This window comes from Macaca nemestrina, chromosome 13 (assembly GCF_043159975.1).
Source record: "Macaca nemestrina isolate mMacNem1 chromosome 13, mMacNem.hap1, whole genome shotgun sequence".
NCBI classification, from domain to species: domain Eukaryota; kingdom Metazoa; phylum Chordata; class Mammalia; order Primates; family Cercopithecidae; genus Macaca; species Macaca nemestrina.
This window is the reverse complement of record NC_092137.1, coordinates 32,275,027-32,293,598: the sequence shown is the minus strand read 5'-3', so window position 1 is coordinate 32,293,598 and position 18,572 is coordinate 32,275,027. Positions and strand designations below refer to the sequence as shown.

Here is an 18,572-nt window from a genome sequence, read left to right as displayed (position 1 = left end):
TATTTAGAAGTGAATGTAAGAAATGCTGTATATCAAAACTTGTGGCATGCTGCAAAAGGCAGCAAAAAATAGTAACTTCACAGTGGAGAAAGCTGTTGACACTGCCTCGGTCAGGTGAACAAGGTCAACATTAACAGTGGTAATTCATGTTGATAGTATGTACCTAGATATGACATGACAAAAATAGTACTTTACCTCTATGATCTTCCTCCCCAAAGATCCATATCCCCCATCTAATGATGATAAAAATATCAAACAATCCTAACTGTGGGACTTCTACAAAAAACTGACCAGTATTCCTTGAAACTGTCAAGGAAATCAAAACCAAGGTGATTGTGAGAAATTGTCGTAAGCATGAGGAACCTAAAGAGACATGACGATGAAATGTAATGTGCTAACCTGGATGAGTTCCTGCAACAGAAAAAAAGACATTTGGTCAAAACTAAGGAAATCTGGCTGGGTGCGGTGGCTCACGCCTGTACTCCCAGCACTCTGGGAGGACGAAGTGGGCAGATTGCTTGAGCCCAGGAGTCCGAGCCCAGTCTGAGCAACATGGCAAAACTCAATCTCCAAAAAATTAACTTGGTGTGGCAATGTACGCCTGCAGTCCCAGCTACCTGGCAGGCTGAGGTGGGAGGATGGCTTGAGCTCAGGAAGTTGAGGCTGCAGTGAGCTGTGATCATGCCACTGCATTGCAGCTTGGGTGACAGAGTGACACCCAGTCTCAAAAAAAAAAAAAAAAAGGAGAAGAGAGAGAGAGAGAGAGAAAGAAAATACAACCTAGAGAATGGTGAAAAAAAGTTTGCCAATCACATTATCTGATAAAGGACTTCCATCTTGAATATATAAAAAACTCTTATGGCCGGGTGCCCTAGCTCATGCCTGTAATACCAGCACTTTGGGAGGTCAAGGCGGGTGGATCACAAGGTCAGGAGTTCGAGACCAGCCTGGCCAATGTGGTGAAACCCCGTCTCTACTAAAAATACAAAAAAAATAAGCCAGGCGTAGTGGCACATGCCTGTAATCCCAGCTACTCGGGAGGCTGAGGCAGAAGAATGGCTTGAATCTGGGAGGCGGAGGTTGCAGTGAGCCGAGATCGCACCACTGCACTCCAGCCTGGGTGACAGAGCGAGACTTCGTCTCAAAAAAAAAAAAAAAACAAAAAAACAAAAAACCACAGAAAACAAAACAAAAAACTCTTACAACTCACTGATAAAAATACAAATAACCCAATTTGTAAAATGGGCAAGAATCTGAACAGACGTTTCACCAAGGAAGATATTTATATTACAAAGTAATTACCAGAAAACATAATCAATATCATTAGGGTAATAATGTAAACCAAAGTACAATGAGATACCACCTGAGACCCACTAGGGATGGTTATTATTTTTTATTAAAAGATATACAATAACAAGTGTTGTTGGCAAGCATATGGAGACATTGGAATCTTCATATGCTGGTAGTTGAGCTCAGGAAGTTGAGGTTGCAGTGAGCTGTGATCATGCCACTGCATTGCAACTTGGGTGACAGAGTGACACCCAGTCTCAAAAAAAAAGAAAGGGAGGGAGGGAGGGAGGAAAGAAGGAAGGAAGGAAAGGAAGGAAAGAAGGAATGAAGGAAAGGAAGGAAGGAAGGAAGGAAGGAAGGAAAGAAGGAAGGAAGGAATACCAGCACTTTGGGAGGTCAAGGCGGGTGGATCACAAGGTCAGGAGTTCAAGACCAGCCTGGCCCACATGAAACCCTGTCTCTACTAAAAATACAAAAATTAGCCAAGCGTGGTGGCATATGCCTGTAATCCCAGCTACTCGGGAGGCTGAGGCAGGAGAATTGCTTGAAACTGGGAGGCGAAGGTTTCAGTGAGCTGAGATCGCACTACTGTACTCCGGCCTGGGATACAGAGTGAAACTCTGTCTTGAAACAAACAAACAAAAAACAATGAATAAACACAATCTCTCTTAATATTTCCTGGCAATCTTACTGTGTTTCTGTATTCAACACTCTATGTAAACTATTTCACACTTTTTTCTCCTCAATCAGTACTCAGCGTCTCCTATTTCACAGAGGATGTGATTGTTATTTTTTCTCTCCTTCTCCTGTGGAGCTGATAGTAGGTTTCTCTTCTCCTACCTAAGCACAGTCTCTTTAGCAGTGCTTGAGATGCCAGCCTCACCCTCACTCCGGTTCAGGGACATCATTTTATTGATTGTGCCTCTTGTTACTGGTTCCCTCCTGTCAGTTTTTAAAGTTGCTCAAATCTCTTCCATTTTAAATAAAACTCTCCCTGAGTCCTATCTTCCTTCTTTGGTTATCATTCTATCTCTCCTCTCCTTCAAGGTAAAAGCTCTAAAACAAATTTGATGTACCCTTATGACATCTCCACTTCCTGACCATCTCCTACTTCCTACTCATTGCATGACTCTCTACAACCCTCCAATGTGGCTGAATTTCAATAGACACTTTCAGAAGTGTTTAATTTACTTGATTCCTCTGCAGGAGTTGACACTGAGCACTCACTTCTTTTCAAAACATTCTCTTGACCTCCATGCCACCTTGGCTACTTCTCAGTCTTCTTTTCAATGGCGATTCCTCTACCCGGATATTAAATGTTCCTAGTTTTCCTTAAAGCTTGGTCTAGACTATCTGGTCTTCTTCCTCAGAGATTGCATTTGATCTCCAAGCTTTGCCATGTTTTGCTCGACTCCCAAAATTTTGTTTCTTACCCATCAGCAATCTGAGACTACAACATAAAAATCATTGCTAGCTCAGGTATCTATTTCACCTGCTTGTTTGTTTTGTTTCAGGCTGGAGTGCAGTGGCGCGATCTTGGCTCACTGCAACCTCTGCTTCCTGGGATTTTCTGTTCTCTATCTGCTTCTCCGAATCTCAAGTGATTTTCCTGCCTCAGCCTCCTGAGTAGCTGGGATTACGGGTCCATGCTGCCACACTGGGTAATTTTCGTATTTTTAGTAGAGACGGGGCTTCATCATGTTGGCCAGGCTGGTCTCAAACTCCTGACCTCAAGTGATCTGTCTGCTTCGGCCTCCCAAAGTGCTGGGCTTACAGGCATGAGCCACCACTCCCAACCAATTTCACCTGCTCTAACAAAACCCTTTGTTAAATGGCATCTTTCAACTTGGATGTTCGAAGCTGAACTCTGCTCTCCAGCCTGTTCTCAAAAAGAGAGCTCATGCCTGTAATCCCAGCACTTTGTGAGGCCCAGGTGGGTGAATCATTTGAGGTCAGGAGTTCAAAACCAGCCTGGCCAACATGGTAAAACCCCGTCTCTACTAAAAATACAAAAATTAGCTGGGCATAGTGCACATACTTATAATCCCAGCTACACAGGAGGCTGAGTTGGGAGGATCACTTGAGCCAGGGGGGTAGAGTTTGCAGTGAGCTGAGATCGTGCCACTGCACTCCAGCCTGGGCAACAGAGCCAGAACCTGTCTCAAAAAAAGAAAAAAAAAAAAAAAAAGCCATCACAGACCCTGTTCATGTTCTAGAAGCTCATGTTCTAGAAGTGCCCAAATCCTGGGCGCAATCATTCTGCTGTATAGATCCCACTATCATATTTTATTTTCCAAAAGCTCTTTCTTAGCGTCTTGTTGTTGAGTAGATGCAGTCTACTGAAAAACTTAGGATCTCTGAAAAACTTACGTCTTTGGAGTTTGATTTTTCTCGTTTTCTATGGTGCCTCATTTCTTTGGGAGTTGTTTGGCTTTTAGTCTCAGTCTTCCTTGTGGGAGGCTGTTGTCAAATGTCTGGTAATCCTATACTGTCCTCTTCACATTTGAGAGTGAGACACAAGTTGATAGGGAGTTCGGTGTCGAAGGGAGGCAGGATTTTTTGACAGGCTAACTTCACTAGGGGGTGATTGGGCAAGCAAAATGGCCCCTTCTTTGTAGGGCCTTTTCCTGGGGAGCAGTTCCATTTCTCCTAAGAATCCTCCAGTCTTCCTCCTGGAGCATATAAGCCCAGTTGCAAGTGTTCTGGGAACAAAGTGGAGTGGGAAAGCCTATTGCTTTTGTGTGCTCCCAGGGTACCCTGACCTACCATAGTACCACCAGCCATCTAATTACTTGATAATGCATGTCTTCACACTGTTTTGTAAGCCCAATGAGACAGGGACCACGTCTGTCGTTTGCACATATCCTCAGCACCCAGCATAATCCGCGGCACATAGTAGCACTAAAGATGGTGCTGAATGAATAAACAGTGAGAGCTCTGGTACTGGTTCAGGTGAGCCACAGGACAATACAAATGACAGTTGTGTTTGGGATACAGGAACCCCCAAGAATCAGAAGCCTTCTACCCAGGGCATTTGAGATTTCTCCTGGAATTCTAATCAAGCCATTTGCACTCTACACAGCCCACATACAGCCTATGGCTCTAAATGTCATAGATTCTGTTTCTCTCGGATCTATTCTGCTCCTCATAACATAAGCACTGCAGATTAAATGAACAAAAGGCATGCCCTTGGCTTATGACAAATAATGTTTGTTCTTGGTTCCTGCACTAATAATTCTAATAATTATCTAAGAAACTCTCTTAAATTGATGATAAGATCCTTATACCTTAGTAGATAACCAGTATAAATTGCTCACCCTCTGAGGGTGGAATGGGCTTTAAATTCTTTTTAAATTCCTTTTAGGTGGTGAAAATATATTCTGCTAGCTGAGAAGGAGAAAAAAGTTGATCTTTGGGGAAGGAGCTTTAAATAGACACACAACTGGCAACCAGCATTTGGACTGAGTGCATGCCATGCTGGGAAGCATATGGAGGAGGGGCAAAGGCAGAAAGGACATGAAGATGAGATGGAAGAGAGAGCAGGGAGAAAGCCACCCTCCAAGGAACAGAGGAGGAAGGAGGGGAAAGCGAGGACCTATGTAGTATTTGGGCTGGGCACAGGCTAAGCTATGATAACAGAGACCCAACTATACCATGGCTTACGGAAGGTAGAACTTGATTCTCTCTCATGTTAACAGTCCAGAAATGAGCAGTCCAGGCAGGTGGGGTGGTTTTCCTCTGTGCAGTCTTTCAGGTCCAGATAACTCCTCTATTCCTTAGAGTGTTATTTTTGGCTTTATGGCCATAGCTAGGTCACTGCTCTGTGATCATTTCAACCTAGCAGAAGAGGGGAAAAGCAGAAAAGTGACATGGAAGTTGCACACATCACTTCTGCCTATACTTCCTTGGCAAAAACTTAGCCACACCTAACAGCAAGGGAGGCTGGGATATGAGTGGCCATATGCCCAAATAAAACCCTGTAACTAAGGAATAAGGAGACAGAGTTTTGGGAACAACTAGCAGTCAGTCTCACTTTTCTTTTCTTTTCTTTTTTTTTTTTTTGAAATGGAGCTTCGCTCTTGTTACCCAGGCTGGAGTGCAATTGTGTGATCTCTGCTCACTGCAACCTCCGCCTCCTGGGTTCAAGTGATTCTCCTGCTTCAGCCTCCCAAATAGCTGGGATTACAGGCATGCACTACCACGCCCGGCTAATTTTGTATTTTTAGTAGAGACAGGGTTTCTCCATGTTGGTCAGGCTGATCTCGAACTCCTGACCTCAGGTGATCCGCCCACCTTGGCCTCCCAAAGGGCTGGGATTACATGTGTGAGCCACTGCACCCGGCCTCTGTCTCACTTTTCAAATAAATAAAAGCAGCAAAGAAGGCCCAAAGGTGGTGTCAGTGACACTGACCATGGGTAAGAGACATGAAGGCAGAACCCTGTGAATCATCTCCTTACCTGGCTTTGCCCACTTTAGCTGCTAGCATCTTGACCACGGTCAGGCAGGGTCAATCACTTTAGGTGTCTGTAAAGAAGAACCTGAAGAGCTTTCAAAACTCAAGACCTTATGATGGTGATGAAAACATTGGCTGACATTGACTAAAGACACATACTAGAACGTACTTAGTTGCACTGAACTAACTACAAAAGGCCACGCAGTGACATCAGACACGAAACTCACAGATCTCCTCACTACGGAGCTGGTAAACACACTTACTGAAAGTGGGTAAAGGTACAGTTTCAGTGCATAACTAGGTTGACCTCACCCACGTAAGCTGGTCAGACAAGACTGTCCATTTCTGTCATTAAGCCCTCATTACTGGTAGCAGATAGCTTTTAGTCTTTGCTTGCTAACCTTAAGATTGTACGGCACTGAACCTTTCCTTCTTTAACTTCAACTCTTTAGTGGTCTTCTCACTGAGACAATGGAAAGGAACTTTTAAAACCTCTTTTCCTACTTGGAATCCAAAGTGAATCATGGACCTTCATTTCCATAAGGGTCAGTTTCTGGAACATTATCTAATATTACACATCTCCCAAGAAACACAAAGAAAAAAGTTTAATATACAACAAATTAACCCTCCAAAGTTGGGTGAGGTACACTAAGACTAAGATGAGCTCAGAGGAGCTGAGTAATGTAGATCGATAAGCCAGGCATACATCTTCTGCAATTTGTGTGTGATACTCTGGAATATAAACATGTAAGTAATAGAGTTCCCTTGTCCAGTTTGCCTGACTGTCCACTCTGTACTTCAAGGTGAACTTAGTCATCCAGAGAAGGCCAGGTAGGTGGGTAGGGCTAACGCTTTGCATAATTTAATATGCATAATTAACAGAGCTAGCTTTGTGAAATCCTAATGTTGTATACTGGCCAATCTGCATGATGGTACATGACCTGAAAGAAAGGTGTTTTTTCTTATTGCAAGACTCACTTGAGTTCCAGTACCACTTAAACTAGTAACATGGGATAAAGAATGAAACTAAATTATTTGTGTGTATGTGTATATACACATACACATACACATACAAAGGAGATATATGTGTGTGTGTGTGTGTGTGTATGCATTCTTTGTATATCAGAAAGACAGAATATCCACCTACCCTCTGTAGGAAATACTTTAGGTGCCCTATTCTGTAAGGAATGGAGGAACTTCCTGAAGAGGCTCGGGAGGTTTACATATAAACAGATAAACGAAAACACCCAAATCTTTAGATACTGAAGGAGGCTCACTTACTCAAGTTTACAGTTAGGAACATACCCAAAGAAACAACAGTTAGGTAGTATTTACTGCTTCAGAAGAGGAAACGACCTAATATTGCCAAAGATTGACTCCAGTTTTGAAAACAAGTACTGAATATTTAATTGCATCTCTCACACATCAATTTTAAAGCAAACTTCCCTTTCCTAGGAATAAGGAAAAGGAAAAAAAAATGTAATTCACTTATATATTGTTGCTACCTCACTATGAATCACTATTTATCAGATTCCCTTATACTCTAGGAAAAATATAATTTGTAAATATAATAGACCATATTCACAATCACTGCCCTAGCTATAGAGAATTATATTAATAATTTGTTTCTGAGGCAAAGCACTAGTTCAAACATGACCATTTCAAAGTGGAAAAAAAAGTATGTAAAATAAATGTAGAACCTATTTCTCTTTTTTTTTTAAAAATTTTTCTTCCAACTAATATACTTATTTCTTTACCCAGGTGGATTTTTTGGAAAGAACCCTCTGAAGAACTTCCAGCAGTTGAATTTGGCAGGAAATTGTGTGAGCAGTGATGGATGGCTTGCCTTCATGGGTGCATTTGAGAATCTTAAGCAATTAGTGTTTTTTGACTTCAATACTAAAGAATTTCTACCTGATGCAGCATTAGTCAGAAAACTTAGCCATGTGTTATCCAAGTTAACTTTTCTGCAAGAAGCTAGGCTTGTTGGGTGGCAATTTGATGATGATGATCTCAGTGTTATTAAAGGTGCTTTTAAACTAGTAACTGCTTAAATAAAGGGCACTTGAAGCCAGTAAGTGCTCTGGGACCTCATTACTTTAAGCCTGGTGGTTAAAAAATCTTGCAAAAGGATGCCAAAGAAGATAAGGAAGCGGAAAGAAGTTTAATTCGATGATTAAAAACATGCAACAGTTTTGTGTCTTAGCTCTCCTACTAGGATTATTGGCTCCTTGAAGGAATTCTCGTTCATCTTTGTGTTACCTTTGGTCTGGGTCACACCAACTGGTGTACTGAATGCATATTAACTTACTATAATGCCTGGCATGTAACAGATTCTCAACAATAGTCTCAATAAATATTTGTTGAATATGAGATGATTAAATTATTAATAAATAGCTACTGAATAAAGAAACAAAGATTATTTAAAATCAGAGAGGAAACTCCATATATGTTCTTTAATCCAAACAGTTTAATTCAAACAATCTGGAATGTAAAAAGCACTTTCTGATATTAGAAGGAGATTAGATTCCCAAAAAAGATCAGCATTCTTCAGTCAAGCAAAACTTGGCAGTTTACAAACAGCTAAATCAGAGGCTTGAAATTCAGGTCCTCTCCAGTACCTGCTACATTATATGTAATTCCAAACATGACTTCAGAGATTAAAGAAGAAAGGGAAAATGTTTCCCATACTTTTGTACCCTATATAAACTAAGGGTACCCTGCCCTAATCTTTTTTCCAACACTTCCCCAAATAACCCTTCCTTGCAAAGAAAGAAGTCTAAGAAAACTCTCTAATCTAAATATATTTAAGTAGAGGCAAGCCTGAAAAAAACACAAAAACCTAAATGGTGTTAGGCTGCGGTTCGCCTATTCTCACGGCACCTCAAATTAATGGCTTGGGTGTTGGTGTAGGTAACACTTGGCCTGTATGTTGAGGTAGTCACTAGATAAAATTCTGGGCACAACATCTGTTTAGCAATTGGGCATATATTCTACAGATTGAGCCATAACGTTTTGAAGCTGATAGTTTACAGATCAACTAATTAATTCCTCTCCCTAACTTTACAGATGAGAAAGCTCAGATGATTTGCCCATGGGTTATAAAACTACTTCCTTACACAGTGGCAGCATCAGAACTGGAATTCAGATCTCTTGCCTCCTAGGCAATGTTTTTCCCATTATAAATATGGTGACTTCATAAAGCAGGGTTAATTACACTCCACGGAGCTTACATCTTAATCACAAACAATGGGACAAATATTTAAATTGAACTTCTTTCTCTGTCTAGTTTCAAATGATTCTGTGGCAAGATTTACTAGTAAGGCTGCTGCCTATATGCCTATGCTGGGCACGTTCCTTATTTTCATATCCAGAAGTTAGTCAGAGCTTGGCAAATAAGGCTTCTCTATTCTTTGTGTCTTAGCTCTCCTACTAGGATTATTGGCATGGGCCAATGTCCCCTGTAACATCTTACATTCAGGAAGTAGGGCCAATTCTTTCATAACTCACAGGCAACTGTGAGTGTCCTTTCTCAAATAGTGAAGGTAGGTATTAAAGCACCTTTGGTGGGACAGATGCACAGGTGTTGCCTCTGAATTGGTGTTGAGGAAGTAGGCATAAAACCTCACACAGAACTGTGTTTGGTACCTAAACACTTTAAAATCCTATGGGGATGGGGAAGACATGCATGGGGTGGCAGCACATACCTCTTAACTCGGGACATGGCAGTTCAGATTTCATGCATGACCCTAATTCACATTTAGCTGAGATCAATGAAGGAAGAAGAATCATCCTGTAATAGCAGACCAACAACAGATACAGTAATAGTTGGAAAACATAAGACAAAGGCCAGGGAACAGGTTGCCTTATTACATTTTACAAAGTATCATTTTCCCCAGTAGTCAAGGTAGCGTAGGCTGTATTTCTTCAGCAGGTCACATGCCTGAACAGGGTTGCAGATGTCAAAGACAATGATCAACTCCTCACTAAGAAAAAGGTATTTAGGACATGGTCACTTATTACCACAGATGACAATTCTGCTTGACAGAGATGGCTTCTTGGATGTTTTTAATCCACAGTGAAGAAAAAGGATTTCAAAGTGCTGCTCCTATTTGAAAGTGAATGAGCTGACTGAAGAAACTGTTGCAAATTCTAGAAAAACAAAAATCTTCTCTAGATAGCTGGCTGATGGCTGGGAAAGTCATAAATCTCCAGGAGCACGGGATTCCAGGAAAGTTTAGTCCATTCTCAAAATCCCTTTTTAAAACTGTTACAGAATGCATAATAAAATAAAACAGTAAAAAACCCTTCTAGGTCATGTGTGACTGCTGCTTGTTACACTTTTTGGAAGTAATACTAGCCATGTTAGAAAGTCCTTAAACTCTGCATTTGGAAAACAACTAAAAAATAACATAATCTATGTAATTCTCACACTTCATCACAGTTAACAATTTCCCATTTTTGACAAAGTAAAACAAAAAAAAACTATCCACTGCAGACCTAACAATGCTGTATTCGGCTGGGCGCGGTGGCTCACGCCTGTAATCCCAGCACTTTGGGAGGCCGAGACGGGTGGATCACGAGGTCAGGAGATCGAGACCATCCTGGCTAGCACAGTGAAACCCCGTCTCTCCTAAAAAATACAAAAAAATTAGCCGGGCGAGGTGGCGGGCGCCTGTAGTCCCAGCTACTCGGGAGGCTGAGGCAGGAGAATGGCGTGAACCTGGGAGGCGGAGCTTGCAGTGAGCTGAGATCCGGCCACTGTACTCCAGCCTGGGAGACAGAGCGAGACTCCGTCTCAAAAAAAAAAAAAAAAAAAAAAAAAAAAAAAAAAATGCTGTATTCTATAATCTAAGGTCCATTATGCTTTGGTAAAATTATATTTGCTCAAATTCTTTGTGCAACTTGAAAAGACATCAAATTCCATATTATGTATGGAACTCTATGTGTTTTGGTAATATATTTGATATATTTTGTTAATAAAATAAGAAATTAAAAAGCCAATGAATGAAAATGCGTCAGAAAAGATAAATTCATTATGTCAGTATTTGATTAAATGTAACATAGAAGACTGGGATTCTTTCACTGCATATCACCAAAAGTTGGGTAGTCACTTAATCAAAATAAAACACCTAGAACCATGGACTATTTACAAATGTACTAAAATTTTTAAAGGAGAGAAACTTTAACAAAAATCTTGATAATTAAAAATTCAAATTGTGCTAGATAGAATGTATTCCAAAATTGCTGCTAAAAATGTTTGCTTTTAGTTTGTAAGACATAATTCAGGAGAACCTCAAAGAAAAATGTAGCAATTAAATTTGGAAAAGCTATAAAAGAGACTTTTACTTTTTGAACAGACATTTTTTCCTTTCCCAAAATGTGTATTAGTCAAGAAGCATGTTTATAAATTTCACTGAAGAAAATATCAGCCAGGCGCAGTGGCTCACACCTAATCCCAGCACTTTGGGAGGCTAAGGTGGGTGGATCATGAGGTCGGGAGTTTGAGACCAGCCTGGCCAACATGGTGAAATCCCCCATCTTTACCAAAAATACAAAAATTAGCTGGGCGTGGTGGCAGGTGCCTGTAATCCCAGCTACTCAGGAGGCTGAGGCAGGAGAATCACTTGAAACCTGGAGGCAGAGGTTGCAGTGAGCCGAGATCACACCACTGCATTCCAGCCTGGGTGACAGAGTGAGACTCCATCTCAAAAAACAAAACAAAACAAAAACTAAGGAAACCTTAATAAAGTATAACCTTAAGTTAATAATAATGTATTGGCCAGGCACAGTGGCAGAGCAAGACTCCGTCTCGGAAAAAAAAGAAATATCACATCTTAGTAATGTGACAGATCCACTCCATCAAGTGGCTCTTATAAAGGTAAGGTCACATCACACTGCAGTCAACTACAAAACCAAAGATACCAAAATCCAAATTTAAAGAAACACATTTTCTAAAGGAAGCCTATTTAAAGCCTTTAACATTTACGAGGATTTCACTGTCACAAATACATTTTACAAAAATATAATTTCATAGGTTTCATGAAATGTGAACAAGCTTACTATTATCTAACATTTAGAGTAAATGATTAAACAGTCAATGCAAAGTTGGATTACTAAATAAATTGGAAGCCAAGGAGTCAATATTCCTCATAAAAATAAGTTAAGAGTCCATCATGGTCTTGGTTGTCCAATTCTATTATTAGTTCCATATCTACTTGGTATATTTGTAAAACCAGTCCTCAATCCTTGAGTTGCTCCAATTCCTGGAACTCCAAGTCCTTGATTAAGCATGTTGCTGTAAGGTGTATGTCCATGATTGAGACCAAAACCATAAGGCCTTGTTTGTGTGTTTAGAAGAATAACTGGGTTCACATTTTTCCCAGGAGTGTTAAATGAAAATTCTGGAGGTGGACTACTAGGTTTAGCTGGAGTTGATGTAACTGGGTTCAAATCATCAGCACCCTTTAAAAGAGGCATTGGGATTATGTGATGATCTGTAAAGTTTAGGACATTGGCTGCCACAGGCCCAGACAATAAGGCAGGCCTAATCCAGTCATCCTTGAAAATTTGAACAGTCAGAGTAGACACTAGAGTGTACAGCCTGTTGGTCACATGAGCAAGAACCATTTGTTCATTAGCATCTCGTCGAATTCTTACATGCACTGATCCAGCCTAAAAGGGGCAAAATCATAAGAAAGAGATTGCTTAGAATTATACTAATGAAAATTTCATTAGATAAAACATTTTATTTATGATTTGGTAAGTTCCTGGCATTTTCTTTGAAAGAAAAAGCTTAATGTTAATATTTCTTAAAGACTACTTGCTGGTGATTATCATTGCAATGAGTTAAATACTTTGAGAGTCTTTAAAATACAAAAAAAGAAAAATCCATGTAGGAATAAGATAGGCATGTTATAATACAAGGAAGAATATAAATGAAGCATACAAAAAATAAATTGTAAGAGCCGAAAAGGTAGGTATTAATTTCAATTGAAGAGGACTTCAAAAGAAGATGGCATTTAATCTAGGGTCAGTAATTAAATGGAATTTCAAAAAGTAGAGAGGCATTTCACACTAAGAGAAAAGCAATGAAAATATATGGCATACTTGGTAAGAATAAGCAGTAATACTAATATATAAAGAAGTCCTGGCTGGGCGCAGGGGCTCACATCTGTAATCCCAGCGCTTTGGGAGGCCGAGGCGGGTGGATTACCTGAGGTCAGGAGTTCGAAACCAGCCTGGCCAACATGGTGAAGCCCCGTCTCCACTAAAAATACAAAAAATTAGCCAGGCATAGTGGCATGTGCCTGTAATCCCAGCTACTTGGGAGACCAAGGCAGGAGAATTGCTTGAACCCAGGAGGCTGAGGTTGCAGTGAGCCAAGATCGCACCATTCCACTCCAGCCTGAGTGACAGAGTGATATCCTATCTTGAAAAAGAAAAAAAAGAAGTCCAAGTATTTCAGGGGGCAGAAGAAGGAGGAGGGAGAGAGAAGAGATGGAGACAAGGAAGACAGGAAGGAAAGAAGAGAGGGAGAAACAGAGGAAGGGGCTGGGCGCAGTGGCTCACGCTTGTAATCCCAGCACTTTGGGAGGGTGAGGTGGGTGGATCACCCGAGTTCAGGAGTTCGAGACCAGCCTGACCAACATGGTGAAACTCCCGTCTCTACTAAAAATACAAAAATTAGCTGGCTATGGTGGCACATGCTTATAATCCCAGCTACTAGGGGGGCTGAGGCAGGAGAATTGCTTGAACCTGGGAGGCAGAGGTTGCAGTGAGCCGAGATTACGCCATTGCACTCCCAGCCTGGGAAGAGAAGAAGGGAAGAAGGAAGGAAGAAACATGATAGGTAGGTAATAAGGTTAAAAAGAGGCTACCAGAGGACTCTAAAATGATAAGGAATTTTGATTTAACATCAGCAACCTAACAGAATAATCAGAGTTCAGAAAAATTGTAGGTATAGATGACTAGTAATCAGGTAGGAAAAAAACTGCAACAATCTAGATTAGAAATGATGAGAGCTGCCAAGCACGGTGGCTCATGTTTGTAATCCCAGCACTTTGGGAGGCCAAGGCAGGCGGATCACCTGAGGTCAGGAGTTCAAGACCAGCCTGGCCAACATGGTGAGACCCCGATTCTACTAAAAATACAAAAATTAGCTGGGCACAGTGGCATGCATCTGTAATCCCAGCTACTCAGGAGGCTGAGGCAGGAGAATCACTTGAACCCAGGAGGCAGACATTGCAGGGAGCACAGATCATGCCACTGCACTCCAGCCTGGGAGACAGAACAAGCCTCTGTCTCAAACAAAACAAAACAAAACACAAAACAAAACAAAACAAATGAGGAGAGCTGAGCCAGGACAAAAATAGTGGGATCAGAGAGGGACAGACAGATATATCATATTCCAGGGGCAGAAATGGAAGGACTTGATACCCAGCTGGAAGTAAAGGATGAGGGAGATTGATTCATCAAAGATGATATCAAGGCTTCTAAGGGATAGAGAGCACCAGGCATTACAATGGGAGTAAGAAGTATATTCGTTAACTTGAAAAAGTGTTTACCATAAATTATGGGTTTGTTTTGTTTTGTTTTTTTGTTTTCTTTGTAGAGATGAGGTCTCACCATGTTGCCCAAGCTGGTCTCGAACTCCTAGGTTCAAGTGATCCTCCTGCCTCAGCCTCCCAAAGTGCTGGGATTACAGGCGTGAGCCACCATGCCTGGTCCATAAATTATGTGTTTAAAGTAGATAATACAATAGTAGGTACAGCAAATGATCCTATTTGCGCGCGCGCGCACACACACACACACACACACACACACACACACACACACACTCCCCCAGCCAGAGAAACATGGTGAAACCCCATCTCTACAAAAATTTAAAAAAATTAGCTGGGTGTGGTGGCACACATCTGTAGTGCCAGCTACTCAGCTACTCAGGAGGCTGAGGTGGGAGGATTGATTGAACCTGAGAGGTTGAGGATGCAGTGGCTGCACCACTGCACTCCAGCCTGGGTGACAAAGAGGGACCTTGTATCAAGAAAAAAAAAAAAAAGAATTCAACCCCATTTACAATATCCACAACAGAAATAAAATACCTAGAAATACATCTAACCAAGGAGGTGAAAGATCTCTACAAGGAGAACTATGAAACACTGTTCAAAGAAATCACAAATGACACAAACAAATGGAACAACATTCCATGCTCATGGTTTGGAAGATCAGTATCATTAAAATGGCCATACTGCCCAAAACAATCTAGGATTCAATGCTATTACTATCAAACTACCAATGTCATTTTTCCTATAACTAGAAAAAACTATTTTAAAATACATATGGAACCAAAAAAGAGCCCAAATAGCCAAAGCAATTCTAAGCAGAAAGAACAAAGCCAGAAGCATTGCATTACCTGAATTCAAACTATAAGGCTACAGTAACCAAAACAGCATGGTACTGGTAAAAAGACAAAACACATAGACCAATGGAACAGAATAGAGAACCCAGAAATAAAGCCATATACCTCCAGCCATCTGATCTTTGACAAAGTCAACAAAAGTAGGCAGTGGGGAAAGGACTACCTATTCAATAAATGGTACCAGGATAGCTGGCTAGCCATATGCAGAATGAAGCTGGACCTTAACTTTTTACCATATAAAAAGATTAACTCAAGATGGATTAAAGATTTCAATTTAAGACCTCGGCCGGTTGCTATGGCTCATGTCTGTAATCCCAGCACTTTGGGAGGCCCAGGTAGGCAGATCACCTGAGGTCAGGAGTTCAAGACCAACCTGACCAACGTGGCGAAACCGTTTCTACAAAAATGAGAAAAAAAAAAAATTAGCCGGGCATGGTGGCAAACACCTGTAGTTTCAGCTACTTGAGAGGCTGAAGCAGAAGAATCACTTGAACCCAGGAGGCAGAGGTTGCAGTGCGCTGAGATCGCGCCACTGCACTCCAGCCTGGGCGATAGAGCTAGACTTCGTCTCAAAAAAAAATAGACCTCAAACTATAAGAAACCTGCAAGACAACCAAGAAACACCTATAGAATGGGAGAAAACATTCGCAAACTATGCATCAGACAAAGGTCTGATATCAGAATCTATACAGAACTTAAAAATTGAACAAGCAAAAAACAAATAACCTCATTAAAAAATAGGAAAAAAACACGAACAGATACTTCTCCAAAGAAGTCATACAAGTGGCCAAGAAACATGAAAAAAATGCTCATCATCACTAATCAGCAGAGAAATGCAAATCAAAACCACAATGAGATACCATCCCACACAAGTCAGAATGGCTATTATTATTACTATTATTTTTTGTTTTCTTGAGACAGAGTCTTGCTCTCTTGCCCAGGCTGGAGTGCAGTGGCACAATGTCAGCTCACAGCAACCTCCACCTCCCGGGTTCAAGCAATTCTCCTGCCTCAGCCTCCCAAGTAGCTGGGATTATAGACCCATGACACTATGCCTGGCTAATTTTTGTATTTTTAGTACAGAGAGGATTTCGCTATGTTGGCCAGGCTGGTCTTGAACTCCTGACCTCAGGTGATCCACCCGCCTCAGCCTCCCAAAGTGCTGGGATTACAGGCATGAGCCACTGCGCCCGGCCAGAATGGTTATTATTAAAAAAACAAAACAAAACAAAACAAAAAAACAACAGATGCTGGTGAAGCTGCAGAGAAAAGGGAATGTTTATACACCGTTGGTGGGGATGTAAATCAGTTTGGCCACTCTAAAAAGCAGTGGCTTTTCTCAAAGAACTTAAAACAGAACTACTATTTGACCCAGCAATCCCATAACTGGGTATATATCCAAAAGAAAATAAATCTTTCTACCAAAAAGACACATGTACTTGGATGTTCATCACAGCACTATTCACAATAGCAAAGGCATGGCATCAACCTAGATGCCCAATAACGCCTAGGATTGATGGGCACCTAGGTTAGACTGCTTAAGGAAGAGTTTGAGACCAGCCTGGACCATATAGCAAGACCCTATCGTTATAAAAAATAAATTAACCAGGCACACATATGCAGTCCCAGTTACGAGGAAGGCTGAGGCAGAAAGACTGCTTGAGCCTAGAGGGTTGAGGCTGCAGTGAGCCATGACTGTGCCCCTGCACTCTAGCCTGGGTGACAGAGCAAGACCCTGTCTCAATAAATAAAAAGTAAAATAAGACATAAATAAAGAAAAATAAAAGTTAAAGAAACAGAAGGACAGAGACAAATATCAAGGATAACAGTATTTATCTCTAGATGGCAGGATTATTAAGGATATTTACTCTCTTTTTTTATGACTTAGTTACAAGTTTTTATTTTCTTAACAATTGGGTACTATTTGCCTAATAAAAACTTAAAAAAAAAATATATATATATATCATAGATGGCCAGGCATGGTAGCTCATGCCTGTAATCCCAGCACTTTGGGAGGGTGAGGCAGATGGATCGCTTGAGCTCAGGAGTTTGAGACCCGACTGGACAACATGGCAAAACCCCATCTCTACAAAAAATACAAAAATTAGCCGGGTGTGGTAGTGTATGCCTATAGTCACAGCTGCTTGGGAGGCTGAGGTGTGAGGATGGCTTGGGCCCATGAGGCAGAAGTTGCAGTGAGCCAAGATCATGCCACTACACTCCAGGCTGGGCAACAGAGCCAGACTCGGTCTCAAAAAAATAGAGTAAATAAAAGTAAATAAAATGTCCAGCAGACACCCCATTTTGGTTTCTAAATAAACACAGATTTTCAAAAATCAAAAAAAATTCTTACAAAACATAAACTGCAAATAAATTAGCCAAATTGTTTAATTACAATGCATCTGAATCTATGACTTGAAATACTAAATACAGAAAAATAGTAAGAGTTACTGTCAATCACGAGACAGAGAAAATACCTATATTCCTTGAATTTGACTTCTAGTTTATTACTTTTAGCTCAGACAAGCCATGTCTTGAAATCAAGTCATCTTTGATTTTTCCCTTTTCCTTTGCCACTACCATTCACAGTTGTCACTACATAAGTATTAAAGATGCCATATCCTCTTTTAGTCTGATATGGAAATCAAAGTAATTAAAATAAGGAAACTATTTTCAGAGTATGAACTTGAAAAGTCTCCTATAATCACAGTGCATGCATTAATCTATGGCTTTTGTGACATTAACTTTTAGTAGCTCAAAAGTTTGTGTTATTAAATTCCTGGCTCTTAACCAGGGACTTCATAGGTGTGGTTTTTAGATGCCAAGTTCTGAGCTGATGACTACATTCTTTGTGTTTATAAGCCATCCAACGTCATTAATACAATTAAAAGAATTGTTAAGTGGTCACTTTGGCAGCACATATACTCAAATTGGAACAATACAGGTAAGATTAGCATGGCCTCTGTGCAAAGATGACATGCAAACTCATGAAGCATTCCATATTTTAAAAAATTAATCTAAAAAAATAAAATAAAGGAAAGAATGGTTGAAAATGAACCATAAGACTCAAAGTGTGTAGTTCTAAAAGGCATTCTAGAAGGCAATTTGGGAATCTGCATCAAAAGCCATAAAAAAAAGTGAGTATTTTCTGATTTATAAAAACTTCTAAAAACTAATCTTAAGAAATAATCATGGATATTTACAAAGCTTATCCCATAAGAATGTTTATCCCAGGCTGGGCACGGTGGCTCATGCCTATAATCCCAGCACTTTGGGAGGCCGAGGCGGGCAGATCACGAGATCAGGAGTTCGGGACCAGCCTGGCCATCACAGTGAAACCCTGTCTCTACTAAAAATACAAAAAATTAGCTAGACGTGGGGCATGGTGGCGGATATCTGTAATCCCA

At 40.7% G+C, this 18,572-nt stretch overlaps 2 protein-coding genes and 1 non-coding gene across 6 annotated transcripts in view; 2 read left to right on the top strand and 1 right to left on the bottom strand.

The window, feature by feature from the left end:
- The window catches only part of LOC105479687 (NLR family CARD domain containing 4), a 43,656-nt gene extending 35,071 nt beyond the window's left edge, over positions 1 to 8,585 (top strand). The window contains 1 exon segment of the mRNA XM_071076473.1: positions 7,506 to 8,585. Within this exon segment, the coding sequence (XP_070932574.1) occupies positions 7,506 to 7,798 (293 nt within the window). The 3' untranslated portion in view covers positions 7,799 to 8,585.
- A 3,081-nt stretch (positions 8,586 to 11,666) lies between these two features.
- The window catches only part of LOC105479689 (solute carrier family 30 member 6), a 55,518-nt gene continuing 48,612 nt past the window's right edge, over positions 11,667 to 18,572 (bottom strand). For all 4 annotated transcript variants that reach the window (XM_011737807.3, XM_011737809.3, XM_011737808.3 and 1 more), the window contains one exon: positions 11,667 to 12,419. In XM_011737807.3, coding sequence (XP_011736109.1) covers positions 11,919 to 12,419 — 501 coding nt within the window. In that variant the 3' untranslated portion in view covers positions 11,667 to 11,918. The remainder of the gene's footprint in view (positions 12,420 to 18,572) is intronic.
- On the top strand, positions 18,066 to 18,172 carry LOC112426360 (U6 spliceosomal RNA). Its single transcript, XR_003017648.1, has one exon. It is a non-coding gene; the product is annotated as a U6 spliceosomal RNA (small nuclear RNA).